At 41.5% G+C, this 13,238-nt stretch overlaps 1 protein-coding gene across 8 annotated transcripts in view; it reads right to left on the reverse strand.

Moving 5' to 3' along the window:
- Positions 1 to 12,326, reverse strand: part of USP40 (ubiquitin specific peptidase 40) — a 74,553-nt gene extending 62,227 nt beyond the window's left edge. For 4 of the 8 annotated variants that reach the window (XM_032857529.1, XM_032857528.1, XM_032857535.1 and 1 more), the window contains exons 1-8: positions 12,204 to 12,326; positions 11,777 to 11,884; positions 10,895 to 11,112; positions 8,349 to 8,416; positions 6,927 to 7,040; positions 4,343 to 4,507; positions 2,413 to 2,559; positions 92 to 235 (exon numbers count right to left, since the gene is read on the reverse strand). In XM_032857529.1, coding sequence (XP_032713420.1) covers positions 92 to 235; positions 2,413 to 2,559; positions 4,343 to 4,507; positions 6,927 to 7,040; positions 8,349 to 8,416; positions 10,895 to 11,112; positions 11,777 to 11,884; positions 12,204 to 12,256 — 1,017 coding nt within the window. In that variant the 5' untranslated portion in view covers positions 12,257 to 12,326. Of the gene's footprint in view, positions 1 to 91; positions 236 to 2,412; positions 2,560 to 4,342; positions 4,508 to 6,926; positions 7,041 to 8,348; positions 8,417 to 10,894; positions 11,113 to 11,776; positions 11,885 to 12,203 lie in introns of those variants that run through there. The other 4 variants (XM_032857530.1, XM_032857531.1, XM_032857533.1 and 1 more) reach the window with 4 other exon arrangements.
- Between the last annotated feature and the right edge of the window lie 912 nt (positions 12,327 to 13,238).

The following is a 13,238-nucleotide window of genomic DNA, read 5'->3' on the forward strand; positions in this document are numbered from 1 at the left end:
ATTCTGCAATAAGTCAACCGAAAATCAGGCCAAAAAAAGATTCAGTCTTGAGAGGAGGAAAGAAAGAATTTCACAATAAAACAGTCCAAACCTGTTCACAAAAAGGCTTGAGATTGATCCGGAGAGGAAACGTGTAACAGCTAGTTTCCTTGTATCGTTCACGCTTCACAAAATCAAAATTAAATCTTAATAATGAAACAGTAAGAAAGGGAGGCAGCTTACGTAATTTGGCTGACTGTTGAAAGAAAAAAAATTTACAGTTGTTTTAACAGCAGAGTTATAGAAAAGAATACATAATGTTTCTTAAGATATAAAAAAGCAACCCATGATGCAGTTTAAAGAGAAATGCATCCTTCAAGCACATTAATTCATCAACCTGGATTTAAGTCAGTACTTGATGTGAATTCATTTCTTTTATGGGACCAAAGGTGATGTGACTCATTTATGTTAACAACTAAAAGTTTACAACCCAAGTTTATGTTTTTAGTGTTGATATCCTATAATCAAAGCTATCTGATGAGCGTGTTGTAACTAGTGTTCCCCCTTCTAACACTGCTCCTTCCCTGTGTGAATCCTGGCCTCCTTGGTGCCTCCACTTTGTCTGGCATGCACACGGTCCTTTTATTTCTGAAGGACTGGAGCTCCTCACCTGACCTACGGACCTATTTCAGTGGATCTGAATTGTTGAAATTACATGGTCTGCGTACTTGAATTTTTATGGGGAGAAGATTCACAGTTTTCATTAGACTTTCAAAACATGCTCACTCCCCTAATGTTAAGACCCACTGATTGGAGTTTTACAATGACTGTCCTTGAAAGCAAGTAAAAAGGCATTTTAAATTTCCTTGCTTTAAAACAAAACACTAGATGAAGCTGCTTTTTATTTAAAAGTCATCAGCTTTCCCCAACCCCTTAGTACTAATGGTATGTTGGGTAGGGGGTGGCAAAAAAATCCTTTCCATCTATAAAATCATCCTTAATTATAATATTTTCCTTACATATAAGTATCTAACATTCCTAAAGAGAAATTTAAAACAATTCCACAAATTGGGGATTAAAAAACAGCAATGTAACTCCAACACGTTAAAAAAAATACATCTAAAAAACCTGAGCTCATCTATACTATAGCTGAGAAAAGTCTGCTCAGAATAAGAAAACCTACTTTAGGTGTCACAACCAAATGGAAATTAAGGATGCAATTTTAAAGGTATTGAGATGAAAAAATTTCCACTGAAACAGAATTAAACCAGTAACCTAAAAAGTACATGCCAAAAACTGCTTTTGTTGAGCTAATGGTTCTTATTTTACTAAAGTGCAAATTAAGTTCAACCAAAATTAAGAATGTGTTTAAGTATCCTTCTAATACTTTTCATCTCCTGAATTTCATGTTTATTAGATTGTAGTTTTAACACCAAACGTGAAATACAAAATAGATAAGCAGAAGATAAACGTCTCCATTTGCGTGTCACAACAAGGCAAAGCCTGGATGGAGATACACATTAAACAATGTAAAATTACCCTGGTTTCCCAATCCTACTGTGAAAGCTACAGGCATGGAGTTTTTTGTTTGTCTGTTTTTTACTACATTCTCACTTACAACCTCCAGGATCTAAATCAACACTGTATGTTATGTGAATCGGCCCTCATTCTGTTTCACGGAAAATTCCGTAACTGTCAGCTCTAGGAATGGTGCTCTGTTACAGATGATTGCAAAGACCCATCTTTTGTGGTAGCTCTATAAGTGGGTGCTCACTATCCACGGACTGGAGAGCCCATCACATCATCTGGCAGCAGTGGAATAGTTTCTAACAGTTGTCCCCCTCGCATCCTTTAGTAAGAAACCCAGTGGTACCCTGTCAAGCCCTTTAACTGGCAAGATGAGTATTTCCCACTGAGGGAGGCAGAAGGGGCATACTAGACTAGCTAGTTGGGAAGCGTGTATCTATCCAGTCAAGTAACTCCGTGTACAGAAAACAAAGCTGTCTGTTTTCATGGTAGTAAGCAAAGAAAGCAAAGCTCGATGAGCTCCTTGGCAGCAATAAAAACCCTATCACCTTCTTCCTAATGTTACTCTGCAAAAAGCCAGGATACAGGGGGTTTATTTAAAAAAGATATATTTAAGAAACACTGAGGTAAAAAACAAAACAAAACACTGAGGTACACATAAATTTTTTCCTGGGACAAAAAGAAATTGAGAGAACTGTTGGGTTGAAACCTTAAAAAAAATTCTTGATCGCAAAAAATAAAAATACAGATTTATGCAGAATATAAATGTCTTTTCAATCCTTAGTTCCAATGAAGAGGTTCACGTGTATCTTCCAGACTTTCTCATACAAGCGGACTTCACTTGGCAAACCTTCATGCTACCAGGTACTAAGTGGCCCCCTAGGAGAAGGCAGGTAGCTGTCTTACCTTTGTGGCTTTAACCAGTCTGTCACAAGTCCCACAGTGGTATAAGTTGTCACAGTCAAACACTTCCTCTTCTACAAACATGGTCCAGAGGGCATCTTCCAAACCTGACACGTTTTTGACTGCTACTGTTAAATCTAAGAAGTCTTCCTGAAATATACACGAACATAATATGAAAAAACAATTTTGCAGTGGTTCGCGAACACATCACCAACTCCTACATAGACTGGGAATAACATAACTTTTCCCTAAAACACTGTATTGTATGAAGATACAGACCTCCCGATAAGATACGGTGAAATTCACCACACAAAATTATCCTAAATCAAATTATAATTTGGCTTAAAATACGTCCAGGTTTCCTTAAGTTCGGTGTAGCTATAATAAAACCTATTTTAGCAGGAACTAAAACCACTGAACACACATCTGAACCGAGAAGTGTGCAGTGTTTATCAGTTCTGTCTTAGCCGTGGACAGGGCTAGCGTCCCTAGTGTAAACCCCACTTCCTCCTCCTCTTTTGCTGCAGCTGATGTACCAAGAAGTCGTAAGAAAAAAATTTTTTGAGCCAGGATAAAAAGGTATTTTTTTTTTAAAGATTTTATTTATTTATTTATAGATAGAGATCACAAGTAGGCAGAGAGGCAGGCAGAGAGAGAGGGGGAAGCAGGCTCCCTGCTGAGCAGAGAGCCTGATATGGGGCTCTATCCCAGGACCCTGAGATCATGACCTGAGCCGAAGGCAGCGGCTTAACCCACTGAGCCACCCAGGTGCCCCTAAAGAGGTATTTTTATGAAAATTAAGAGGACAGTATTTTGCAAACAGGAGTCCATCGAATCTACTACAACTGCAATTGAATTGTAATTTACTTATAGTAATAAACACTTAAAATCTGGAATGCTTAAATCATTCAGTTTTGTGTGTGTGTGTGCACTAGCATTACTGTAAGGGGTTATTACAGGGACTGGAAACTAATGAGTTCTAACTGATTCATGGTGGAAATCTAAAGTAATACAAACAACACTTATATGCAATTTATAATACGTATATATGAAAAGTTAATGTTGATAATTTACTATGTGCCTTCATACATTTCTTTCTCAAAATTTCTTTGTGAATTATTATAGAATGGTTAAGTTAATCATATGGTAATCCAGACACACATTGTCTTAATATTTCCAAACTAGGCTGACCAAACCCTCTAGGAGCACAGGCAAAAAGAACCAAAAAGTATTTTTTATCCCCAACTCTTTCATAAAAAGCAGAAAAAGAATACATATATGTATCCAAAAAAGTAATTAATGCAAAATTTAGAAAATGGTATTTAATTTTTTACTCATACAAACACAGCAATTTTCTTTAACTCTTGCCATAACAAAAAAGGAGATTTTTATTAAGGGACAACTGTTCAGTGATGTAATCATGTGCTGCACAAGATTTATAGAGCAAGTGGAGATTATTCCATCTCATGAGCAAATTTCTAATTTCCAATGAGATTAAATGGACAACATAAGCTCACACATATAAATGAACTTTCTGAAGGACATTCATAAATGAAATCCAGTATTTAATTATACATGTTTGTTACTGTAAACATTCCTTACTGTTCTCTATTTTCATTACTTCCCTTTTGTCCCCACCAACCACGATATTGGCTTTCTCATGAGGACACAGACCTCTACCTGTAAACATCCCCCAAATTTATTTTCTAAATATCTGAAGCTATGCTTTAAGACATTTGCTTCTTTCAGTTTATACGAAGAAATGTGGATTACAAATTTAGGACTGAGGTATAGTTAGAGTAAAAGAAAAAAAACATGATAAGGTCATTTCTAGTAATAAACACTTTGCTCCTCCTGTGGTATTACAGATCACAAATTTAATTACGTGCATCAGAACTTATGACTTATTATTACAACACGCTTGCATATTCACCTGCTTTTCACTGACATTCTTACACTCTTTACAAACAACCTGGTTAACAACGGTTCCATGATACAGACGATTGATGAGGTCATGGCCGGAGGTCCCGACTAAAGAGGTTTCCAAAGCACTAAAGAGAATTCGATTCAGTTCCTGCACATCATGTTGCCTCATTTCCTATAAAACAGGTAACTTTTAAATGGAATTTTGTGCTTCAGATTTTTCAAAACAGATTTTTAAAGAGGTATTAGTTAAAAAACACAAGATTTATTTAGAAATCCAAAGGTAAGTCTTGATCAAATATTAAGGATGACTAAGCTAAACAAACGGGGACCAGGGGACGAGATCACCACTACTTTTACTTTCACTCCAAAATGAAAGATGAACAGGGGCTGTTCAGTGTGTACATACAACTCAGCTCACTTCAAACAGGAAAGTGCTTTTATTCTTGTGGGAAACCACACCCGCGGCCGCGCCACAGGAGGAGAAGAGGGAAGAACACAATAGGCACAGAGCAGTCTCTAAGAGCTGGCCGAGTATGCACGGCACAATCTCACTTCTATCAGGGGATCCGAATTACCAGCATTTGAAAAGAACCAGAACTTACTGCTTGCATGTACGGACCAAGTAACACATTGATGAGAAAAATTCTGGTGGCACTCGCTTCACCCCACGAGTCCGGCAACTATGTGGGAACAGACCAAACGCTTTAAGAACAACGGACACACCGGAGCCAAGGGGGCCACCAACACTCAGAAGCAGAGCAGAGGAGGAAGAGCGGGGGTGGGGAGGACCAGGAGATGAGGTCACGGGAACCAGTGGGAGCTGGAGCTTTGATGGGGGTGGGGTGAGTGCTCCTGAGAGCCCGCTGAGAGCAGAGAAGAGTCTCCTAGAACCTGGCACATGGATGTCACGAGTGACTTTGACCAGAAAGGCAGAAAGAAGGCAGAGAACAAATGAAAGGTGAAGTAGAGACCACGAAGGAGGACAATTTTGAAGAAAGTGTCGCATGAAAAGCAGCTGATAAAGTGGAGGGAAGCTGGAGCGAGAAGTGGGCCTCAGGATCTTTCTTCTTGGTTTTCAACTCATGATCACTGCCTCTGAAGGGAACCGGTGCACGTTTTCACGCTGTTCCTGAACAATTCTAAGTTTGGCAAAGGCACCTAGGCGCCTCTGAGTTCCTCTCTACTAGTCCTAGCGGGTTTCCTGAGAGATTTTATTTAGAGATTAATAAATAAGGGTTTCACTGCTTTAAGGGTGTGAAATCAGCATCTCAGTAGATGCTCAGGATCAAAAAGGAAAAAGCATCAGCTGATGAGGAGATTAAAAAAAACAACACGGCCCATCCCTCCAGCAGGGTATTACTTGGCAATAAAAAGGGATGGAGTGCTGATACATACTATAACATGCCTGAATCTTGGAAACACGATTTTAAGGGAAAGAAACTAGTTTCAGAAGATTTCATATCACATGATTTCATTTCTGTGAAATACCCAGAATAGGCAAATCTGGGAAGGTAGAAAGGAGGTGGTGGTTGCCAGGGTCTGGTGGGGAGGGTGACTGCTACTGGGTATGGGGTTTCTTTTTGGGGTGATGAAAATGTTCTGAAAGGGACTGCTGTGACGGCTGTACAACTCTATGAGTATCCACACAAGTGCGACTTGTACCCTCAAGAGTGAATCTTCCAGCCTGTGAATTGTAGCTCAGCAGAGCGGCCATTTTTAAAACAAGGAAGGAACAAGGAATTAACCCTAAGCACCTGCCCTACACCAGAAATTTAATTACATGATACCCCATTTTCTTCAAAGCCTAAGCCCTACCTCTTCAATCTCACAGCATCATCTGGTTTAGGTGTGTTCCTCATTAGAAGACCAGAGTGGAAAGTTTATTTTGAAGGCAATATAACGTTATCTGGTCACTGCCTCTTTAAATTCTGTGATAGTCCCCACACCTCTCTGTTGCAAGAATACGTCTAGTCCGGCAGCTCATCAATATTGACGAAAAGCACCTTTATTTACTGCTGACATGTTTAGTGTTTGCATATAGTGAAGTACCCTTTAGAAATGCCAACAGAAATTCATAAAATGTCCACATACAGGAGGAAAAGGAGGAGAGACTGGAGAAAAGCGGGACAGGGAAAATAAAAAGACCTGCCAAGAACATGTTCACCCTTTTGCTTCAAGCGAGTGTTCCAATGAGAATACCCAGACCCAAACACAGAAACACATCACAAAGGCAGTCACAGAATTATTGCCAGTCAGGTTTTCGAGCTGATCAGCAGTTTTACACAAATGGCAATTTCCGTGTAGTAGATGTTGTATCCCAACTAGACTATACGAAGGGTAGAAACTGTAAAAGCCAGTTCTACTTCTCCCTCTATCCACAACCCTCTCTCCCATGTCAAATCATACCCATTCACAGCACAAGTGTCTAGAAATATATCTCTAGCTTGTAGTTACTGAACATGAGAAATAAGAATTTGAACTATTTCTTCAGACTCTAAGACAAAATTAAAGGAAGTTAGGTAATGTCATTAAACCAGTGTTTACTCTTTATTGTTGGTAACTTGGTTCCGTGGAGGAGCTGACCTTCGTACCTCATTGCTGGTCCACCCGAAGCTGTCAGTGAGGTCTGCTGTGGAAGCTGCGTCCTGGTCCAAGACAAGAAGCTGGGCAAACAACCGCTGTAACTGTAAGGGTATGATCCGAACCTGATCGAGAAGCAAACGCATTTCTAAATGAAATCTGTTCACGTCAGCTGGGGCGTTTTAAAAGAACTGCAAATGAGTTTTCTCTTCTTTCCTAGTTCATTCAGTTCAATCCAGAGGAAGTTTAAAACTATCACATAGGGGGAAGTAAGATTCTCTTTTCTTTTAAAATTCTAACCCAATCCAAAAAGTTTCTACCTCTCTGGAGTTTTCTACCTCTACACAGTACGATCAGTATGAACACCCACACAGCCCTTAAGAAACCACCCAACTGATTGCTGCCAATCATTTCAGTGTCTGCTCGTTCACTCCTCTGAAAGCTCTCAGATAGAGACCCATTCCCTGTAAGGAAAATTCTGGTCACGACTCCCACCCGCCATGGAGTCTGCACCTGCCTCATCGTCTTCCTTCTTTATTTGGTGTGGGGAGGGTTAGGGCAGGAGAGAAGGTTGTTCAGAGCCTTGTGGGGAGACTGGATGTTCCTATCTAAAGCAAGAATAAGACTTTCGACACTTTTATGGCAATTTGACGTTGTCACCACATGTATGATCTGCAAGAGACTGGGAATAAAAGGAAATAGACAAAAATTGGCTCTTTGCATCACAGGTAGTTTGAGAAGAGCTGGGCCAGATCACAGAAGACTCCTATTAAGAAGCACAGATTTTAGCCCGAAAGCAATAAACTTCTGAATGGTATTTAGAGCCAGAAAGAACAAGATTAGATACGCACTCATAATAAATTCCTCACTCTGCTTATTTCCAGAATATCAAACTGGAAGAACACCAGTCTTTATTTTTCTGTTGCTGTTATAAATCTGCTCATTAAGTAGATTTTCCGGTAGGCTAGTGTGGGCTAGTTGCAAATATCTTCTTGACCAAGCAAGGTTTATAAAGCAGTAGCAGCACTATATTTGAGGTAATTATTTTTTGGAAGGAAGATTCCATTCATTTGGGCACACAGGCCAAGTCACTTCTTGAAAATAAAGATTAATATTTGGTAATTAATAAAATTATGAATCTCTATGAATAAGGAATTAATTCCTTCCTTAAAAAAACATTTCTTTAATACTCCAAAAAGACCCTATAAATCACAGATTTTTTTTTTTTTAAAGATTTTATTTATTTATTTGACAGAGGGAGATCACAAGTAGGCAGAGAGGCAGGCAGAGAGAGAGGGGGAAGCAGGCTCCCTGCTGAGCAAAGAGCCCGATGCGGGGCTCAATCCCCGGACCCTGAGATCATGACCCGAGCTGAAGGCAGAGGGTTTAACCCACTGAGCCACCCAGGCGCCCCTAAATCACAGATTTAATACCTTTGCATCAGGTTTGTCCTTATCCTCGAATGAACCAAGTTCTTCTGGGCCAAGGGAAAATAAAGCTTCTAAACAAAATGTAGAAACAGAGATATAAATGATGTTATTTCATTTTAAAAAACGGTTTTAGAAAGCCAAAGTCTCCAGTAAATAAAATCAGTTAAAGATTCAGAAGTATGACTGTGGCAGTATTTATACTGTTACTCTACACATTTTACTTCCTGATAACATTACCTTTAACCACTGACTCTATATGAAGAGGCATGCTAAGGTTTCAGTACAGAAGATCAATAAAAGGAAAACTATGCTTATAAAAGTAAAAATAGTAATATCAGAAATCTTTGATGGCTTCCTACTGCCTATGGCAGTGGGTCCCAAAAACCACATGAGGAAATATACAATATATAATAGTGTCATGTGTGTTCATCCACAAGCCACATTTGAGGCTTCCAACCACCCTTTTGGCCACCTTTAACTCTCAATGCCCTTACTTTTTTGGGTATAAGAATGCCTTTTCTGTGTTAAGGGTAGTAACAGATGGTAGTGACCTTACCTGGAGAAGTAAGTTGGTAACCCAGAGCCAGTCTTCACAACTGTTTTATACTCTTAAGTCTAGGCATGCCACCCACTGGGGTATATCAGAATCTTAATGGGAAGTCTGTATTCCAACTAGATGGGAACCCCTACCAGGAAACTTTGATCTACTCTAGGAAGACAAAGGATGGCATGGATACTGTCTCTCTCTGGAAACCACTGCTGCCTTGGTTATGAATGTTATATTCCTCCCTTCTGGCAGGAACTGGGAAGAAAATGAACTATAAATATAAAAGTTAAAGCATAAAACCATACAAGGACTTTTACAATTATTTCCCACTATCTCAGCCACCATTAACTACACCATTAACTAGTACAGTAGAACCCAATCCAGCCCTACACAAGAAACTGTCCCAAAAAGTTCCAGAATTATTCTCCCTGCCAGCACTCTGCCAATTCTTACCCCTTCAATAAGCATCAGGATTCCTTCAAAGCCTTATAGGGAATGCATCAGGCCATGCGAAGATACAAGCCCATGTGCTTGGCCAGCGACCTCCTTTGCTGAGAATAAGATGGCCTGGGCTCTTGCTTGATGGCCTTCTCCATTCAGCCCTATCCTTGCTCAGTGGCCCTCTCTATGACCTGGATCACTTGCCCACCAATCACCTTTCTTAGTCCCTTGTTAAAGCTATTTTTCTACTTTAACTATATTAAAACTTGGAAAACTTTAACTCTCAGTAATCTATCGAAACGTGTGTTGAAAATTTCTAATGGTGGAATAACTGAATACATTAGGGAGATATTTTTATGGAGAGAATGGAGTCAAGGACAAATGTCACCACTCTGAAATTCCGCATGCAGCTTAATCCATTAGAATGGCCCTGGGAAGGGGATAATGGTAAATATTTACCAAATCTCTGGAGGCAGGAAGGCTTTCTAAGCTTAGAAGCAACAGAAAATGTCAAAAATTTGCTAAATTTGGTAGCGACGGGAAGAGGGATGAGATATTGGATACAGGATGAGCCAGGTTGTTTGTCCTCAGTATAAGCAGACGCTGTGGAGAGCTGAGCCACTCATGCAGCTCTGTGGCTGAAGGCCCCAGTCAGGACCACGGGAAGGTTATGTTTATACTGAAATAAAGGGATCAGAAAGACTAAGACCCTCGTGGAGGAAGCTAGTTTGCAGAGACGGGAATGGGACAAACAGAGAGAAAAACAGGGGCAAGAAATCAAGGCTCCAACGAGGTCAGGCTGGCTTCCTGTAGTGGTTAGTAAATCCCCCTTTTAATTGAGCTAACATGAATGGGTTTCTGTTTCTTATACACAGTCCCTTATCTAACATCTTGGGTCTCTGGAATTTCCAGATTTTAGAAAGGTACTAAGAAAGGGTCATAGTACATTAACATTTTATCCCCAGCAGGGTTTGGGATAAACAGTATCCATTAATCAAGGAGTTAATACTCCTGTAATAAATGTATGAATAACCACCAAAGTGAGATAACTAAGACTCACATTAGGTCAGGTTCTGACCCCAAACCAGTTCAAACCAGGCTGCTGGAACATTCTGGATTTCAGAATTGCAGATAAATGACTGTGGACTATATAAATAACGTGATGCCCCGTCGCCATTCTAAAAGGCAGGACAGAATTGTTTTGGATAACTCTGGCAGGAATGTTTATTACTTTAGAGAAATTTTAAAACTCAAAAATACAAATAGCATAACAGTAATGAAGGCTGGCAAAACTGTCTGTATGTTGTATTTTAAATTAGAATTAGAAAAGAAATCCACTGCCTTATTTTTTGTTACTAAAAATTACTGTGCTTGCACAGAATGTATTTAAGATAATTTAAGTTTCACATTTCCCTACAGAGAGGATGAACATTTCTTACCTTAGCCACAATAAACGCATACTGGGGAATGCACATTTGAGGTAATTTGTAATCTTGCATAATTGATTACACGTAAAGACAAAGGTACATGTTATTAATCAAAAGCATGTAACACAGCATACCTCTGAATTCAGGTGTGAAATGAAGAGTCTGAAGGAGGGAATTGAGGTAACAGGTTCCACCCTGATTTCTTATTCCGCTTAAATTTGTGAATTCCCTAGGAGCTGGTGGCTCCAAGGTTTTGGTCTTTAATTTCTTTTCTTTTCCATCCTGATAATTTGACACACTGGAATAATCTTCTTCAAATAGATCCCCAAACATTGTGAAACTAGATCCTACCTTTAAAAAAATATGACATGTTATACAAATGCTTTTATTTATAAAACAAGTTTTCCACACATCTCCCAATCTTATACTTCCATCAGAAAGTTTATCCAGTAGTTTGGGCTTTGGAGACTGCAAGACCTGGATTTTCTCATCCTTGCTCCAACACTACCTGGGGAACCACAGACAAGTTAACTAATCCGTGTTCTCTTATGTCAAATGGAATACCCACTACCATGCAGGGTCCCTTAAACCAAATGAGAGACTTAAGAAAGGCACATGGTGCACAGGGTTTGGCTCACAATAAAGAATAGCTGCTTTTAAAAAAAGGCATGGTGAAAAAACAAAGAAAACCCCTCATTACACCTCATCTACTGCTGGGGTGGCAAAGCCAATCCTAGAGTCTGAGAGTTGGCAAGGGCCTGGGGGCCATCAACCGCTTCCTGAAATCTCAGCTTCTCACACTTCTTGTACCAGATTGTGACACTCAGAGGAAGCAAAGGGAACAAACTAATCTTTACAGCAGTTTAGTACATGGTCCCAAAGCTAAAGAGCCGGAAGGAGGTTCACTGGGAAAAAAAGACTGCCATGAAAACCAACGAGCCCAAAGGCCCGCCACTCTGTGTCCAGTGATGCTAACCTTAGCTGTGGGGACCTGCAGGACCCGCTCAAGGTCTCACCTCGAGTGTGGAGGAGGGTCACTTGGAGATGAGACACGCAAAGCGCCTAGCACAGTTCCTAAGGAGCAGGAAGCGCTGAAACGCAATATATTCCTTTTCAACCCGTTCCGCAAAAAAAAAAAAAAAAAAAAAAAGCACAAAAAATGGAGCTTGAAGGTCTGGCCTCGAGAATGTGGTCTAGATGCCGGTCTGCCCCACGCCGCGGCGGAGGCCAGGCCTCCAGCCCTCTAAGCCACCACGGGGCCCAGGGGCGCAAAAAGCAGACGGTCCCCGCGGCCGCGTACAGCTGACCCGACGCCCGACGAGCGCGGCGTCCGGCGGACGCCGAGGCAGCCCCTCGCCTCGCCGGCCTCAGGCGTGCAGCCCACAGCGTCCCTGCGCCTCCCACGTCCCCATCCTGAGAACCCCAGCTGCCAGCCCCACTTACTGCCTAAATCCCAGCCCCACGAGCCGGCTCAGACCCACATTCGAAACAACCATACGCGTCCCAAATGGGCGCAGCCATGCTGGTGCGGGGAGGTCTCCCGCGGCCTGGAGCGTGGGCCATTTAAGGAACGCGCGAACTACGTTTCCCAGGATGCCCCGCGGGAGCGCCGGCCCGCCGCGCGGGACCTTATGGGCAATGTGGTTCTTTTGCCTCAGAGTTCGGGAGTCTCGCGGGGGGAGGTCTATGTTGGCATCCCTGTGTGTTCGCGGGTGCTCGGGTCCACGGGTTCACTCGGTCAGACGGCGATGCATTCATTCACAATTTAGAGTTTATATTTACTGCTGTTCGCACTCCAAAAGAGTCTTTTGGCATGGTTAATTTACAAGTTACCCAAACATTGGAAACTGCAGGGCTTCAAGTTCGTCACGCTCTTCCGAAACCTCAAAATTGTCCTCTTGCCCCTTTGGACACCTTTAGTGGACTATTTCAATGAGCTAGATGTTCAGGCTCTGCTTCAAGCATCTCCCTCGTCTAATCCAGCCTCCATCCTGGAACGAATGAGCAAGACAGGGAGAACATCGTTTCTACCTCAGCGAAAGGTTTGAGAGATGAAGAACAGCTGTAGTGATGGATGAAATTGTAAGGCAGGTGTCAACGTGAACCCTCAGCGATTTGTACTTGGAACATTTTAGGGAGATTCGTGTGACCGCGCTGCTCAGGAAATGCTGATAGGGAAAGAAGTGGAAACAGAGGACCGGCTGCGAGGCTAAGGTTTAGATTAGGAAACCGCAGAGGGAATGGCTGTTCACAGGTACCAGTTATCACTCGGCAGCCTTGGCAGCCTCCTCTTCACGATGCTCCGTGGCATTCTATCCTGCCCTTCGAATGCTTCTCCCTTGCCCGTGGTGCTTCATATCCCCCCCTGCTAAAAGTAGATATTCCTCAAACCTCCATTCCCTGACTAAGAATGAATGCTGGAAGGTTAGCTCCAGGAAGACACAGGCTCTCCGTTCTGCAGAGTTGTATCCCAGCCAC

Source organism: Lontra canadensis, unplaced genomic scaffold (genome assembly GCF_010015895.1).
Source record: "Lontra canadensis isolate GAN:19392208 unplaced genomic scaffold, GSC_riverotter_1.0 scaffold13, whole genome shotgun sequence".
NCBI lineage: Eukaryota > Metazoa > Chordata > Mammalia > Carnivora > Mustelidae > Lontra > Lontra canadensis.